The sequence below is a fragment of the Xenopus laevis genome, chromosome 6L (assembly GCF_017654675.1).
Source record: "Xenopus laevis strain J_2021 chromosome 6L, Xenopus_laevis_v10.1, whole genome shotgun sequence".
NCBI lineage: Eukaryota > Metazoa > Chordata > Amphibia > Anura > Pipidae > Xenopus > Xenopus laevis.
This window is the reverse complement of record NC_054381.1, coordinates 34,678,291-34,697,051: the sequence shown is the minus strand read 5'-3', so window position 1 is coordinate 34,697,051 and position 18,761 is coordinate 34,678,291. Positions and strand designations below refer to the sequence as shown.

At 38.6% G+C, this 18,761-nt stretch overlaps 1 protein-coding gene across 1 annotated transcript in view; it reads right to left on the bottom strand.

Moving 5' to 3' along the window:
* The window catches only part of nxph1.L (neurexophilin 1 L homeolog), a 220,418-nt gene extending 202,169 nt beyond the window's left edge, over positions 1-18,249 (bottom strand). Inside the window, exons 1-2 of the mRNA XM_041565911.1 lie at positions 18,161-18,249; positions 17,686-17,848 (exon numbers count right to left, since the gene is read on the bottom strand). Of these exons, the coding sequence (XP_041421845.1) occupies positions 17,686-17,739 (54 nt within the window). The 5' untranslated portion in view covers positions 17,740-17,848; positions 18,161-18,249. The remainder of the gene's footprint in view (positions 1-17,685; positions 17,849-18,160) is intronic.
* Positions 18,250-18,761: the final 512 nt, after the last annotated feature.

Below are 18,761 nucleotides of genomic sequence, written 5' to 3'. Positions count from 1 at the left end.
ATTGCCATTAAAGGGGAGGCCACCTTGATCCACAAAAGTCATTATCGTTAGAGAATGTAAGATGCACAAAGTTGTAAATGGTGTTGGAGACAATACAAATATGAATTTGCCCTTCAGCGGTTCTTGAACTGTTTGCAAGATCTGTAAGGTAACCCAGACTACGTGTGAAATTGAAATGTATTTGTGATAGAAGTTTCCTTTTCATTAAAGCAATTCATGCTTTGAATCGGGTTTGACAACAATTGGATTGCTGCATGTTGATTCTCTCTGCATTAATGAATGTTGTACTCACCACAAAAGCTGAGCAGGCTGAATATAGGGTGCTAGTGCTTGGCTTAAAAATTCCCAAAGGCATAGCTGCACAGCAGGACAAAATATGTAACATTGCTAATTGACAAATATTCAGTATATCTTCACTTGCCAATCGAGATAAATTGTGAGGTACATAGCAGGGCACAGGTTCAGCAAGTTCAGCATTTGCCAGATCCTATTTGTTCTAATCATGTTAGTTGTTAATTCTCATTATCTATGAATTTTAATCCATCACGTTCCTCCGGAACATTGCTTAGTGTTTCAAGTACTCATGTACCTCATTAAATATCATTACCATCAATACAGATGATATTCCTTTTTTATAGCCATTATATTTTGTACCATATTTCATTTGTCTATTAACTGGACTAAGACCCCGAGGTTAGATTCTGTATCATTATCGTTTATGATACCTATTTTTAAGTGTAGGAAGCTGACAGTTTTATCACAGGTAAAGATCCTTATTAGCATTTTAGTCTTTACTCACAAGACACTGTATATTGCAAAGAGCTCATATCCATGAATATGGTACATTAATAAGATGCAGAATGTCGAGCCCAACTGCATTACCAGGCAGAATGTAGCACAAGAATTTAATACTGTACAAAGTCAAGGACAGGGGTTTTTTTCATAACTTCTATCTTTTATCTTCTGCCAAAACAAGACTGTACTGAAATGTTGGGCAACCCAGCCCTCTACTGCTCATTGCAATGTGGCACTAACCTTTCTTATTTGTTGCCATTGTTCTCTTGTAGTGTGAGAAAAATGCACAGAATCACCCTGTGTGCCATTGTCCTTATGTTTGCTCATAACTTGTATCGATCAAAAGCAATGACCATAATATATGAATATGCCACAAACTTCTTAATAAAAGGACTTTGAACAGCGTCAGACTGAGGGGTCCAGAGCCCACCATGTTGCCATGTCACAGCCCCCCTCCAATGGCCCCCGCCCTGCGTGTACCATTTATCCTTCAAGACACAAGGCAATCAAGAGGGACGGTCAGGTTGCTGCTCGTGGAGCATGTCTGGGCCAGTGGGGCCCACCAGGCTTTTTCCCAGTGTCACGCCAGCCCAGTCCGACTCTGACTTTGAAGTAGAGAAGCATGGCTCTCTACTAATTTATCATAAAAAGAACTCACAGGGCACACAAAAAACTCTGTTAACATTAAAAATAGGAAGAAGGAACTATGGGGCAGATTTACTAAAGGGCAAAGTGGCCGTTGATAGCAAAAATTAGACAGAAATCCAATCCGCAGGGACATCGGCAATTCACTAACAGGCGCAGACGACAATTTGCTAGCGAAAGCATTCATTCACACTCTATCGCCAGGTGACTTTTCGGCCAGGCGAATGGTCGTTGCCCTGCAAATTCACTATTTTACTGAACGTTACCTCTTTCGCCAGAGTTGACTTCGCCATCTCGGACCAGATTAACCTGCTAAAATGAAGCTACATCTTCCTCAATCTTATGTCACTTACATCATATTCTGTCTGCCGAAAATGCATTAAAGTTGTAAAAACGCTGGCGACTTTTCCTTTTTTTAAGCGGGCCTAATTTAAACCTTTTTTATCCTTTAGTAAATCTGCCCCTATGACTATTTCTTATACCACTAAGCTGACAAACACTATATTTCATACCTTCTATAAAAGGCTATAATCTTTATAAAATTAGGGTTTAAATATAGGGTTGTTCTCTTCTGAGAACCATATTTCTCTGTATATTTGTGTCATTAAAACTCATGGAAAACTTTGCTTTGACTTGCCCGTCTGCTGCTTCCCAATTGAATGGTTAAAGTGCTGCCTAAGGTAGATATTGGCACTTTCAGGTGGGGATGACCCAAGAACAGAAAATAAGCATTCTCAAATGTGTTTACTAGTAGCTGCATATTTCCGACAGGAAACAGTGTTTTGACACCTCCAGTTCAAGTTGAGTCTGCCACCAGGCTTGTTCTAGTACTGTGTTTGTGAATGTATTAACATGCTCATAAAAAAACACATAAGACATTTATTGCTCAGAAAATCCAATACAGGTTAATGTAACGCACTGTCCCTTTAAAGCACTTTTTTTCCAAACTATGGGGCTGCCTTCACAGTTGAGGTCCCAGTGGTGGTTGAATGCATATTTGCTGGTTTGAATATGCCATGAATTATAGCAAGGTGACCATGTTAACACTATGTTATAAGCTTGGGGTGACAAATAAATGATAGAGCACACAGGGTGCTTAAACCGAAAAATAACCTGAAAATAAATTGATGTAAATGATGTGAATACTTAGAAATTATATACCAAAAAATTATATACTTATTTAGTCCGGTGAGCTATTTAAAAACCATTCCTTATATCCAATACTCCCATTTATGACGAAATCGATGAACGCAAACTGCTCACCAACATCCCTCGCTGAATAGGGCTAAAGAAAGGAATGAATTTCTTTGGGAAATAACCACAGGAAACCACTGTTATTCTAAATTGTACCTAGAATTCTGAAGTGAGTTGGGCCAATTTCTAGGTATATTAATAGTGAATTGTTGGTCACAAGGAGCAAATAGCATAATCATAATAATTACGGACACACATAAGCTGCTGCATGCATTCTGTGTTTAGAATTGTGCTGGTATTTAAAACAGGGGATAAAATGAACGGAGACCACCTGCGAACTGGTACCGTGCGCAAAATAATTGCAACAAATCTCTTCTCTCTAGAGCTTTTATCCATCAAAAGCTTTGAACTAAGGATTCATAAGGATGAATCATGATAAAAGAGCACCGATGCATCACTCTACTGTTCAGCCACCCAAACAAAGGCAAAAATACAACTACAGCGGATTTCGATGAGAGCAGCAAAGCCGGCAGGAGAAATTAGAATTTGCTTTTTTTTCCATTTGAAAAAAATCAAAATACCCAACAGATGAGACAACGACTAACATATGATAATTAATCACAACATACCAACTAATATCGCTGACTGATCAGAGAGGGGCACTGGATTTTTTTAAGAGAGCTTAAAATAAATATGCGTTAAAAATGGCAAATTGTGCAAAACGGTGGTAGTTAAAGAATCAAATGGGATAAAGACTACAAATGTACAGGTATGGGATCTGTTATCCGGAAACTCATTACCCAGAAAGCTCCAAATTATGGGATGGCCATCTCCCATAGACTCCATTTTATCCCAACAAGCCAATTTTTTAAAAAAAATGAATTACTTTTTCACTGTAATAATAAAAATGTGCCTTGTACTTGGTTCTTGAACTAAGATATAATTAATCCTTATTGGAGGCAAAACCAGCCTATTGGGTTTATTTAATGTTTACATGATTTTCTAGTCAACTTAAGGTATGAAGATTCAAATTATGGAAAGATCCATTATGTGGAAAACCTCGTCCCGGGTCCTGGGTATTCTGAATAATAGGTCTGATACCTGTATAAATTATTGCAATCATGTTTTTCCTTCTCAATAGCATGGTTTTCAGTTCACAGCATTTCACGATATTTATAGACTTCTGTAGATAAAATAAAGTCCTTCTATAGAACAGGGAATTACTAAGGAGGTCCTAGACAGATCTGTTGTGTTTTTTTTTATTTTACGATTGCCATCAGCGAGAAATGAGTGATACATCAAACCATCTGATTTAGACATCTGACAAAGCATGAGTTATAAAAAGGCTTGTCATGCACAAGGTGACACAAAGCTCAGGTACCTTCATGTGCCTTGGGGGTATGGCATAAAATAGGTGCTCCATAAAAAAACCCTTGATCAATATCTATTACTTTATTGCCTATAAACAGCCTGATGGATTTCAAGGTCTATTACTTACTCAGAGCCTCTGCCTGGTCTTGATTCTTAATGGAGTGCCTACTGCCTCTATACTGTATTTAGCAATTTTTGCCCCCCAGTTTGAATTGCACCATCAGTAGAAATATAAAATGTCACTGTCTGCACATGGATTATCAAGCTTCATACTTAAAACTTTATGTCTATCAGAGGGACTGGGCAGGTACTCACTCAGCTTAAAGGGGTTGTTCAACTTTTAGTATGATGTAGAGAATGATATTCTGACAATTTGCAATTGGTTTTCATTTTTTATTATTTGTGTTTTTTGAGTTATTTTGCTTTTTATTCAGCAGCTCTTCAATTTACATCTTAAGCAATCTGGTAACTAGGGTTCAAATTACCCTAGCAACCATGCATTGATTTGAATAAGAGACTGGAATATGAATAGGAGAGGCCTCAGTAGAAAGATGAGTAATAAAAAGTATCAATACCAATACATTTGTACCCTTACAGAGCATTTGGTTTTTTTAGAAGGGGTCAGCGATGCCCATTTGAAAGCTGCAAAAAGTCAGAAGAAAAAGGTAAATAACTATAAAACTATAAAAATAAAAAATAATGAAAACCAAATTAAAAAATTGCTTAGAATTGGCCATCTATAACATACTAAAAGTTACCTTAAATGTGAACCATCCCTTAAATCACTGATTGGAGGAACCCACTGTTCATTCTGCAATTACTAAGGACATTTCCAAAATTTGATTCTATATGTGTCAGTAGGTGTTATTTCTACGCTGGGCCATCATTTAGGACAGCAGTTGAACTAGAACTGGAATTAAGAATAACTTTAAGCATCTGCCCCTGCAGCTTCAGACATAGCCCTCTGTACATATTCCAATAGAAACAAAACTCGATTCCAGGTTCCTGTCCCACATCATTGAAGGTGAATGTCCTTTTTTAAGGGCCACCATAATTTAGGGGCAGATTTATCAAGGGTTGAAGGTAATTTTAGTGTAATTCGACTAGGGAATAGTCCAAATTCGATTCGAATTTGAAATATAGAATATCAAATGTATTATTTACTGTCTCTTTAAAAATTCGACTTCAACTATTTGCCATTTAAAACCTGCCAAATTGCTGTTTTAGCCTATGGGGGACCTCCTAGAACCTACTTGGAGTTATTTGGTGAAAAAAACTCCCACCACCTCGAACTTCGACCCTTGATAAATCTTTATAATTGTCATTTGCACACAACACACTATCCAGTTCCCATTACTCTCATATTATGTTTCATTGTTCCCTGTTTTACAGCTTTCTTGCTTCTTCCCTTTCACACGCCAGCTCTGATACACACTCCATACTGCCAGTAGTCTCCCACTCTCCATCCCTATTGATCAGCCAACTGCTGTTTCCTCCCTCTCATTGGCACTCCCTCGCTTCATAGTATGTTTAAGTTTGTTTTTTTATATCATTTTATGGACCCCTGTAATTGTCCCTCCATGTTGATGTTGCCTGTGTTGTTTCTTTAAATGTATTTATTGTAATACTTGATTGCTGCATTTTAACCCATTTTTTCTTTATTTAAATTCAAAACCAGATTTCATTATGCACAAGGGGAGATGGTGTCCAACACACTGGGGTACACAGCAAAGAAAGGGCTTCATAGAAAATTATTGCTGCAAACAAACATCCATAAAGTCAAACTAATACATGTTTTTTATCATTAATACTAACCTCTTCATTATATGGTATGTATAGAATACATACAACCATTCTTTGTGGCAAGGCAACAAAAGCCTGGGCCTAGGGCAGGAAGATTTTCATTGGGGAATGCGTCACCCAGCCGTATAACAATTTTGTCAGAAGCACTGGGGACACGCTGCTGTGCACCTAATCCCCAGTGCTCCAGAGGTAGCCTGAACATGCGTGTGCGTGTTCGCGAGGGGAGGGGGCATACTTGTGAGGGGAGAGTAGCGGGCTGGTGACCCTCTGGCCCAAATAGAAATCTGGCCCTGCATATAACAGTGCTCAAATAAAGCCTAGCCACAACCTCTTTATACTTTTTTCCCTGCCTTTTTAACATGGCACATATGGGTCTGAAAGATATTTTATTAAGCGCCTCAGAAACATAACTGTATTTGTCTATTCTAAAGAAAAGCTGAGAACCTGATTTACGATTTCTGTAAAAGAACTGTTTTTCTGTGGCTTTACTGTTTATACATATCTCAGATATTTAGCCATGGCTTGTTATCCAGATTTAACACAGCTTTAAAGTTCCGAAATCGAATACAATTGGTGCACGGAAAAGCAATATAACCCACAGCCATTCCATGTATTCATTAAAGTCAACGTTAAAAAGAAATCTTGACACAACAGCCTGGAAAAGCTTTTATCTTTCTGTCATTTACTTATTAAATGACATGTAAAGAAGAATCAGGAATAAAGGCAGATGGTCCAAAATAAAGGTTGCTACAATAATATAACAGTTTTAACTTGTTGCATTTGAGCATATGTTAGTCCCTGAATATAATGTTTTCAGAGTCTAGTATATACATGATATACACTATAAAAGGGATATTGAAACCCAGCAATGAACAATAACAGTGTACAATAACAGTGTACAATAACAGTGTAAAATAACAGTATACAATAACAGTATACAATAACAGTGTACAATAACAGTGTACAATAACAGTATACAATAAGGTAGAAAGGACTTTGAATCTTTGTTTGTGTTCGCTGCTGGTTCTAGTTAATGTGGATGTACTTGTGATCCTTGGGCGCCTCCAGTCTTTATACACAGAAATATACCTGGGTCTGGAGCTACAGAAAAAAAGATTTCATTTCATCCCAAGGTTCTCGACCCCTTTTTCCATGCTCACTTGGTTCATTGTCTTGAAATAGAAGAAGAATCAGTCATGAGCGGTCCTGTCTGATTTCTGGAGAATGTCCAAGGGAATCTTAAAATACCCAATAAATTACATTCAAGGCTTTGTTTTCACAAGCAATTTAGCAAGTCAAAGTTTCTTGGACTGAAAAATGAATCTGAGCAACATTAAAAGAGTTTTCCTTTTGAACATGATTTTCATCTTCTTCCAGTACGTTTTTATTCCTTTTTTCGTGCCTACATTGTATCTGTCAGATTTTGTTTGATGCTACTTGTATTCTATATCATAGGGTTAAAAAGAATAAACAGAGAGGTTCCATCTACAAATGGTTCTTGGAGTATCAGAGGTGAATATGCAATAGGCTATGGTGGTAGCCATAATAAATTAATACAATTGTTATGTGTTGGCTGTTTAGTATTTATTTGGTCAGCCTGTGGAACGTGATATTGCCACCTTTTATATTGCTTTAGGAAAATCCCTATACTCCAGTCTCCTCCCTTCCCGATCCTGGGCATAAAATGTTAGTTCAAAAGAAGCAAATATTACTTTGCTGCAAATATGGTAAGGATGTAAAATCCAAAGTCGTATATCCATTGGCTTATGGTGCTAGACATGTGGATTGGAATTTCAGTGTTGTACTTTGGTAGGCAATACAGGAGCTGAAACCTCTGTCTCATGTTATTACTTTTCATACAAAATGTATACTTTGGCAAGTAAAGCAGGAAGTGACAAGCGAGTTAATGATGACATGTAGTTAAGAGCAACCAATGAAGTTGCTTTAGAGCCTCTGATGAAGTGAGTGTATCACGAAATGCGTTAGGCCGGAATTCCCAATTTTTAATGTAAGTGTATATTTTGTCTATGTGCAATAAAGCTAAACAAAACTTTTGAGGCATCTCTTAGTCTTACACTTGCAGCGTGTGAACTTCGCCAATTTGACCCATTTTGGGTATCCGTAGATGAAGGAAGTGAACCAGGAAGTAACAGCAGAACCACGAGTAGGACTGGGCGGGCAGCAAATAATATACTCGCGACTGTGACCAGAAGGATACTGTAAGTACTAACCATACAGGTCATGGTTTTGCACAATTGTCTCTTTATTTGATTTTGTTTTGGAGAGGTGTGGACGGTGGAGTTTTGAGACCAATACTGGGAAACACTACAAAACAAAAGATACATCTGAACTGATAAGAGACACATAATCCGGTGGAGTGGGAGAGACTCAAAAACATTTTGGTAAAACTATATTGTAGGAAGCGCACAGGATCTCATTTAACATTTTTGTCTTTTGGGGTTGGAACCCTGTTTTTTGTTGTGTATCCGATCCCTTTTGAAAGCGCAGGGTGCAATCCTATTTATTTCTAAATTTAAGGCCTGCAGACATAACAGTCAAATATTAAAGGGGACCCATCACCCAAAAAAATTATTTCAAATCCTATTTTATCATGTTAGTCAAGCAAAATGAACTTTAATTACACTGTATAAATTATTTGAATCTTGTTTCCATCAGTCTGGGACTCATAATTATAGCAAGCAGGCAGGAGCCATTTTGTGGACACTGTTATTAAGACAAGCCTTGCATCATCTCAGAATCTTGTTTGAGCACCAGAATGTGGGACCTGATGTCCATCCCCATGCCCTGGTTACACAATTAAATGGTTAAGAGAACTGGGGGAATGTAGGGAGAGCAGTGACACCTAGGAAGTGCTGAATGGAAAGTGAAAGTAATTGCTTGCCCCGCCTCTATGCCTAGGCATAGAGGAGGGGCAGGCAATATTTGATTGACAGCTGATATTTTTAAATGAGTTTACAACAGCTATGAACGCTTTAATAAAAAAAAAGAAATTGGATTTCATATTTAATTTGAAAAGGACTTTTATTATACAGATTTTTATGTCTGGGTGACGGGTCCACTTTAAGAACCTTATTTTTTTTCATCTAGCTGGCGGGATTAGATTAAAGGAACAATTGTATTTAGCTCCACCTTTACTTAAACTGTTATCACATGCTATACACCTAAGCAGCAGCATATGGTAATTCAACTAAGCTGACGCACGGTCCTCAATTGTCCTCTTGAATCAACTACGGTGCATGGGGCCTAATTAGCAATGTGCTATTTCAACATGCTTAAAGTTCATAGTAATGTTGCAGCAACTAGTTTCCCTGAATTAAGGCCTCACTGAGACCTTGTTTCAGTTGGAAATTGCATGAAAGTGCTCTCACGTGTACACAGAATTTGCATTCTTTGACCACTATGCACATGGAGGTCTGAATATAATGCTTAAAGGGGTTGTTCACTTTTAAATAAACTTTTAGTATGACATAGAGAGTGATATTCTGAGACAATTTGCAACTGGCTTTCTTATTGTATTATTTGTGGTTTTTTAGTTATTTAGCTTTTTATTCAGCAGCTCTCCAGTTTACAATTTCAGCAATCTGGTTTCTAGGTACAAATTACCCTAGCAACCTGAACCATGCACTGATTTAAATAATAGACTAGGGGAGGGACTGAATAGAAAGATGAGTAATACAAATGAACAATAACAATACATTACAGAGCGTTTGTTTTTAGATGGTGAGCCCCCACACACAGCCATTTGAAAGCTGGAAAGAGTCAGAAGAAGGCAAATAATTAAAAAAACTATAAAAAATAAATAATGAAGACCAATTAAAAAGTTGCTTAGAATTGGTCAGTCTATAACATAGTAAAAGGTAACTTAAAGGTGAGCCACCCCTTCAAACTTCAAGCAGATGTATTGTGCAACAGCAGCTGCAGACGCTGTTGGCGGTGAACCTTCCCTTAGAGACTAATGCAACCATGAGGAATTTGCATAATTAGTTGCAGGGAAAATCTCCAGATCGAACAAGCCCTTAGAGAAAAGTTCAGTTAAAACAGAGTCAACTAAACAATCCAAAAGCTATTTGTCCTAAGAACATACTAATACTTAACTAGTTTAGACACTGCCCCGGTTGCCTTTTGCAAGAACACAAGGGAGCAGCTCTGTCAATAATAGCAGGAATTTATGTAATCACAGGATATGGAAGATGATTACCACTTATTTAAAGTGCTGGGGAATGAAAAGTCTAACAACCTTTTTATTGAATAAAAATCTGCTCCACTTAATGTCTCCGAGCTTTCATAGAACTTTATATCTTCTTGCTTGATAGTAAACGATTTTGGCTGCTTGTTAAATCAAATTTGCTGTGCCCATAAAATGCTTTCACTAAATAACAGAAGGTTGTTAGAAGTCAGTCACAAGAGGGTGAAGTGTCAGTATTAATGACTAGGAAACTATTCTAAGCCGCGGTTTTCTTCAAGCCTTGTCTGAGCGGCCAATCAATACCGAGCATCTGAGCACATTTATCAAAATTAAATGGACCTCGTTCAATTCTTATGACTTGAGTATTGTAACGGACAAACTAAGAGGTAGGAATCAGAAGCCTGAAAACCACTGTGTGTTTGTGTCCCTGCTTAAGTGTGTGTAAACACACATATGCATTTATATATATATCCAAACATATACATATATATATATATATATATATACAGGTATGGGACCTATTATCTAGAATGCTCTGGACTTGGGGTTTTCTGGATAACGGATCTTTCTGCAATTTGGATCTTCATGCTTTATGTACTGTATACTAGGAAATCATGTAAACATTAAATAAACCCAGTAGGCTGGTTCTGCTTCCAATAAGGATTAATTGTATATTAGTTTGGATCAAGTACAAGGTCCTGTTTTATTATTACAGAGAAAAGGTAATCGTTTTTTAAAAATCTGGATTATTTGGATAAAATGGAGTCTATGGGAGATGGCCTTTTTATAATTCGGATCTTTCTGGATAATGGGTTTCTGGATAACGGGTCCCATACCTGTATATATATATATATATACACACACACAAGTACATTCTGTCACATACAATGTGCACACATTTGCTGACGTTTAGGTCTACTGTGACTATTTTCTGACTCTAAATGGTGCTACATATTTTGACTCACAACCCTGGCATTTACAGTATTTTTTAAGTATTAATAAAAATAAAAAAAAACAATTTCACATCCGGCTCTAATTAGATAACAGTTCCATTGTAACATAAATAAATTTATACACCCACCTCTGGATTTTCATTGGAGCAATATTGTATTTCGCTTTCCACTATAGTCATTTTATCATTCAAGGGAAAAGTGTTTACTGCCCCCCAAGGAATATGGCCTTTTTTTCTAATACATAGAAAGCTCAGCGGGGACCTTTTCAGCTTTATTGTATCTAATAAATCAATACTGCCTGCGTGTGAATCGCTGCAACTGAGAGTGCTCTGATCTTTCAATCACATTTGAACATGTGTGTGCACTCTCTCCATGGTCCTGAACTGGGAAAGCAAGAGCGGATTGACAGCCCAGTGTGTTACACAGGTAACCATGGGTCTGATTTCCAGTCTGGAAAAAGCGACAATTATATTCTTCCCCATTATGGCCTTTGTGAATCCTTGGCCTTCTCACCAGAAAATGGATCGATGAACAATAGCTTCAATAATTCTAGCTTAAGAACTATTATAAAGAAATAGCCCTTTGAAATTGTAAGGTTTAAACAGCTCTGGATACCAAGACAAGTCATATTTGCAAATTACAGACTCTCCTCTTAAAGGCCATTGCTAAGAGGACTGTATTAAATCTGCCGGATATACAAGAATAAACAGAATATAGGGATTGGTGACAAGGATGACATAGACAGACAGACAAAGGGGCCGGATAATAAGGCAACTGTCAGTTTGCTAGTATATCTATGGACAATGGTGATAAAAGTAATCTTAACACTATGAACTATAGCGCTGTGCAAATTGCTTGTAATAAAGCTGTAGGTAGGACTCTCCCTCCTATGTCAGTTACAGCGACTAACAGGCAGCTTTATCCGGCTGGCACAATACAAAAGAATCAGTTTAACCCCTCACCATAAGGGTTATTTCCAGAAGATTTCAGGACACTAAAATGTGGGCCCCCGCCCAAAGTGGAAAGCGAGCAGCCTCGGAAATAAAGGACTCCGGCTGAGCATATGGCAAGGCATTCATTTCACTTATGTAGATTCAAGTGACCCTAATCCATTTAGTCATTTTTGTTCTCATTCCGTGGGTTTCAGATCATTTATCTGTTACCCATCACTGGTAGCCTTTCCCTGCCTCACTAGCGCGGGGAATTACACAGATTCCAAACCCCAAAGCACAGATGGTTTCTAAGGAAACACCATTTTTTTCCAAAGGAGCAATTTATGTTATTGTGAGTAAAATAAATAGACCAAGACAGCCCATAACATGGTCAATTCTTTTGGCGGATTAACTTGTTTTTCACTCCCTCTCTCCTTCTCTCTCGCTCTCTCTTTAATATGTCCCTATATCTACTCTTCTCCTACTAGTTCTCTCTTTTTACTATATATATATATATATATATATATATATATATATATATATATATATATATATATATATATATATATATACATATATATAATTTTTGCCTTATATTTCTCTCTCTCTCTGTGTCTCTCAAGTATGTGTCTTTGTCTATACCTTGTGCTGTCTGCCTATCCATTTTTTAGGTTTTTTGTTTCGCGCCTTTTTCTTTTCAGACTCTGTCTCTAATATTGTTTCTCGTTTCTTTGTCACTTTCCTTTTGTTAACTCTTGTGTGTGTGTGTGTGTGAGAGAGAGAGAGAGAGAGAGAGAGAGAGAGAGAGAGAGAGAGAAAATGTGCGTGTGTGAGTGGGGTGAAAGTAAGGAGAGTAAGCAAGAAAGAGATAGAGTATGTTGAATATATCTTCTCTTTTTTCTCTTTCTTTCATTATTTCGCCATTTTCATTTTTACCTTCTTTCCTCTTTTTAACTCTCTTCCTTTTTCATATACTAATTGTTTGTTCTTTAACTTCCTTTCATTATTTCCTCTTGTTTTTCTTTGTCTTCCAACCCGAATCGTTTAAAAAGAAAACAATATTATATTTATATAATTGCCAGTTAAATGTTGTCCGATAAAAATATATTAAGACTTTGGTCTGGTTGGGATTAGCTGCAGAAAGAGCAAGGGGAAAGTGCTGTATATATATATATATATATATATATATATATATATATATATATATATATATATATATATAGATATATATATAGATATATATATATATATTTTTTATTAATTTTATATATATATATCTATATATATGTGTGTGATTCCAATAAAGCTTTGCATAGTAATTGGGAGCGGGAGCAGTTTAGCTGGGGGCAGGCATTGCTCATATCAGTCTGACAGAGCCAACTCAGGAAATTGCTGGTAATATTCATCTGGGGGCCACTTTCATTAAACCTCATTCATTGGACATTGACAATAAATTGAGTGACAAGCTGACTGCAGAGGCTTTTTATCCTTGATGAAGTGCTTGCCAGGCCTTGGGTATTTCCCCCTTTTATTGTCGCATTCCTTCAAGCAGAGTCGTCAACATGTCAATCTGCTCCTTACAATCGCTAAAGCCTTGTCTCCCAATCACCCAAGAGGCTGGGTAGAAACTGGCTTTACACGATGAGTTAGTTGTGAGCTAAACTGAATGATAAATCACATCCCTGTCTCGCCAAATCGAAAGAGCCCTCTTTTCTGTATGATTTGCACTAAGGCGCAGAATCGCATACAATACAAGCGCAGTAGACAACATTGGCGACAAAATATAAATGCCAGTAGGATATAGACTGGTCTTGATCAGCCTCATACCTGGGGGATAGTAAAAGGGATGGAGCAAGACATCCCAGTATAAATCCCCTTTCAAGAGATGGTTAATCTCCGTCGCTGCAGTCGATGCTGTACGACAATACCCACTATCCCCTGACAGAGAAAGGGTTAAAGCGAGGCGATAGGCAGATTAATATTAAATCTCAGTCGATTCCAATTTTTTATTAAGGAAAAAAATCATCAGTTGGTCAAATGATTCCGGGACTTGTCAGAAATACAATGCCTATTGGGTTGCGAGGGAAGTACAGGGTTAAACTATTGCTGTCACCAAAAGGTTACTTGATGTGCATTGGGTTTTCCCTTGTCAGAATGGGGCTATAAAGCATAAACAGCAAACGATTTACTTCGCCCAATAGGTAATTTACCGCCACCAAGCAAGGACTAAATGTGATTTCTTTATTACAGTGTGACCTAAGTGACAGTAAGGGGAAAACCTTATTGTGACCTAAGGAATCAGCTAACAAAACAGGGAAGGCTGATTGCCATTATACAGCTCGAATGGGATTCAAGGGCCCCCCCAGCACTGATAGAACGACCCCAGGATTCCGGAGTATTAGATATGGCCAAATTCTGAGCCCTATCCATTACTAGATATAGAGGCAAAAAGGCATGAGGTTATACAGAATAGAATGTATTGTATCCATATACTATACATAAGCACCAACATGCCCTGAGCGAAATCCCTCGTTCAGTTCACCTGAATTCAACTTCATAGACTGTAGAAGAAATCATTATAACAACACTGTTATTCCGATGGGAAAACAAGACTCCAAAATTCTTAAACTCTATTTTCATTATACTACAATATCAACAAATTAAAATAATACCTTTAGTCTGGCACTGACATCTCACAGTGTATAACGAAAGACAAGGACGAAGTAGGGCAATCAGAGTCTATCTTTCTCTCTACACATTAGCAATAAGTGCAAAGCAACAGCACATAGTAAGATATGTAGAAATACTGGGTGAAATACAATTACATGTAGCTGTTACATTCCAGGTGCTTTTTAAATACAGACTAAAAATCGAAGGAAAAACTTAAAATATAAAAAATCTTTAAAATATATATTTTTGTCTGGTTAATCCTAGCCTGTTTTTTGTGTTATCAGAATTACTGAAAAAGGAAGAGAGAAAAAAACTACTCATTTGAGCTGCCTTGATAGAGCCAAGCTACAAAGTCACCCTAAAATTGTTAAAAAGTTGTTGCGATATCAAAGAGCAGAAGGTGGGAGTCTTAAAAAAGAGGAATATAAATGGTTAATTCAGACCTAAGAATAGAGACATATTAGGGGGTCATTGTAGGAAGAGTGAGTGATTAGAAAGGCATACCCCATGGGTACAAATTCCCATTCTCCCATGAATCAAATATTATTTATACATCTTACTGAATGGCCAACAGAGGAAAATGATTCAGGGTCATGAAACCCCATGTCCACAACTTTCTGGGCCTATTGTTTTATATTTCTATTTTTCATTTGCTTGAAAACCGGTCCTGGTACAATTCTGATGAACACAAAATAATGAGCTGGCGATTGTGTAGGGACCATTGATGTCTGACAAAAGTGATCTGTGAGATGATTCCTCCCTAAAATTCTCTGGACTTAATCAGGGCTGGGAAGGGGGAGACTGAAAAGGAGGAGTAGCTCATGACTCAAGGACATGAAGGGGCAGGCTTTGTTGGAATTTTGGGAGACTAGATGGAGCCCCAATGTAAAGGAAACAAATGTATGTTATTCAGGGATTTCCGTCTGCAGTTCTTCCTCCAACAGCGTGTTCCTCCCATCTCTCCATACTATCTATCTAACCTGTGCTGATTTGTAACATGAGCTTTCCATGGGATATCTGGGGACCAGCAAAACTCTAACTACCCCCAACGAAATTTGGAGAGGTCATGTCATGGGATGCACAGAATATAGATCAAAGTCTTGCTCCATCGGATCCTATTAAACTTTGTCTGGACCTGGGGGGTGAAATCATATAAGGGATGAAATCTAAAGTGTTGATATAAAAATTGAAGTCCTATCCACAAATGTATATTTGCTTGGCACACAGGTCAGTATTCTAGGAATCAGTTATAAAAGTAGTTGTTTCCTAGATATAGCAGAATTCTAGGATTTATTTATAAGGTATACCTGTTAATATATATCTTGCAATAACTATGATACATTTTTTTTAGCTCTGGAAGTAGATTATGAAAGTGTCTCTCTTTCCCTTCCCCTATGTATAAAAAACACACTTTTCAGCCCCATTATATTTCCCAACATTCTCGAATGGAACAGGGCAGTGTGCTATTTCACAGCAAAACCGAAATTATTTCAGTTTACAGAAACCCTGAAAATAAGAATGTTTATTTATATATATTTTTTTTTTCTTTTTTTTAATTTAAGGATCTTGCTTTTCTTGCTTTATTGCTTGGGATATGTGTTGCCTTGAGTGAAATTGGAAAATTGTATCCTATTCCACAATTGCCAACCCCCTGTGAAAATGCATTCAGGTAATGAAGTCTGTAACTAAACGGTAATTGAATCAGCATCATTTGCACACTGAATGGTTTTCAAATGCTCCCAGTTTACAATTAAAGTAGAATTAATGCGCTTGTTGTTCAGACTGCGCTGCATTAGAATAAATCCAACACAGTTGTTATAATGAGAGAAAAAAAACATTTTAGAGCCAACAAACACACTTCATATAGAAGGTAGCATATTGATTTAATTCCAATTTTCGTCAATTATTTGCGAGTTATGGCAACATATTGTGCTGGAAGTTGGAGATGGAAGTTAGGGGGAAACGCAGGGAGGAAAGAGGTTCTGCAAGTCGGGGATCAGCTTTGTGCTGCTGATAATGTAAGATTGTTCCCTGTGTCCATTCAGCTCTTTATGGATAAAAGGGAGAAAAAAAGAGCCTTTGCTGCTCAGGCACCGGATTTCATTGAATCACTGCACAATGAAGCGATTCCTGGAGTATTTGCTCTTGATGAATCTTAATCAACAAAAACTGTGGTCGCACTTGAAGTGCAAGCAGCTGTGTCTGACGCTTCAGTCTTCACCTGGCAGCCTGAAGGTGGCAAGTGCCATTGGAAGTGACATGCAGCGCCCTCGTGTGGCAAAGATGAGCCAAGGACCCCCAAGCACAAGCTACAGCAGGGGAGCCTTTTAGCAAAAGAAAAGGTTAACTCAGTGATTGTCTCAATGGGAAGCTCCTTAAAGTTATTGCCATTTACAATAAATCGAATCACCCCCTCCTTTTTATATGTTGGGTTCCCCTTGCTGACTTGGAATTGCTTCGCAAGCCCCCCTCCGGGGGATGCAGGGGTTAACCAAGGAGCTCAAAGCCACGACCCATATTGTCACAGCTAAAATTAACGATGGCTGGACACCCATAGAGCAGTGCACACAGGGGACCAGGACAACAGAAAAGAAGTTTTCAGAAGTAATTGTGATGCCGTTCACCCCGTTGAATAGGGATCAATGGAATCAATAGCCTGAGCCCCTTGCATCAGTCAGTGCTTGTATAATGGGATCCTAAAGTCACAGCTTGTATCGATTTAGTACAGAAGTTCTACCCTGGCTCTGTCTCTGCATTCAGTCGCAGGCGCTGCACTAACTTTCCTGTAACTTTCTTTAGCATAAATGTTAGCGTGTTCTTTCTTTGCACCCACTGTGAATCTAGCAAGTGGTAGGTAACCTGCAGCCCTCCTGCTGCGTGTTCTTCTTCCTCAGTTGAAGGGCCACAGGTTGCACAAAGTTGCACTCTCGCATATCTCACAAGGAGAACGATTTAGATTTTGGTGCCCTCACAGCTCCACTTCAGCTCCCTGATCAGTATCCCTACCTGCCAGATGAGCTCTATTCAAAGCAGATGCAACACAGGTCGAGCAGCACACTGTGATTTCTGCACAACTACTTTATACTTATTAGGAAAAAAGAAGCATGGCACTTACCAGCTGGAGGGTGGCTTGGAGCAGGAGCACGGAGAGCCAATACACAGGCTGCATCCTCCCTGATCAAACTTACTCGGGTCCTGCTTGCTCTGTTCTATTCCTTCAAGAACATAAATCCAAGCCTGACATCCACTTTTACAGCACCTGGACAGCTCCCTCCAGCCTAGATAGAAAGGAAATTATACACTCCATGACCACAAGACAAGGTTACACTCTGAGACAGGATAGAGAGAGGAGCAGGCAGCTGCAAAGGGTTACAGGAGGAAGGGGAACTAATAAAAAAAAAAAAGCTTTGCGAGGAAGTTAATCCAGCGGAGAAGCGATCGCACAGTGGTTGGATGGCAGCAGGATTATTCTGCAGATAGATCACTTGCGATCAATCCAAGTGTGCGTGTTTTGAGGGTGGGGGGGGTTGAAGGCAGAATGCAATAGGTTGCTGAGTATGAATAGGCAGCCCCTGCTTGCTGGAACTCACAGCTTTTACTGACTGCCTTGCTCTGTCGAACTGTTCTCTTGTCTCTGAGGCTAAAGCCTGCAAGGAAGCTGAGCCCAAGCACAATCTGCAGCAGAGGTAGAGCCAAGCACAGGGTGCCAGGCATCAAGGGCACGGGACTAACACGCCTTGACCTTCACTTTAGCTGAAGGTCAGTTTTTCTGTATATAACAAAACTATAAAATGAATTAAGGGTACAGGGTGAAATGCAGAAAAGATTGTAACCCCCTCCCCCCCCAAACACACCCCTCATCCCCACCCAGCTCAATGAAATACTAACCACAGTCAAAGAAAGTCCAAGTCACTTGCCTCTATTTACATCTGGCCATGCACCCAATTGCTGCACACATACTGCACCCGAGGAGTCCCAGTTGTCAGGTTTAGTTGGTAACAGGCAGGCTCAGGTATACAGATCTGTTACACTCTCCAGTAGCTCTTTCACCAGGAGGTGGAATAAATGTCACCCAGTTAACTTGTAGAGCCTTCAGGGACCTTCTCGAAGAGCCCAACGAGTTCCCAGGACAGGTCTGGCTTATAACAAATACACACTGGAAAAGGTTACTGCCAATGCTATTGCTTTGCT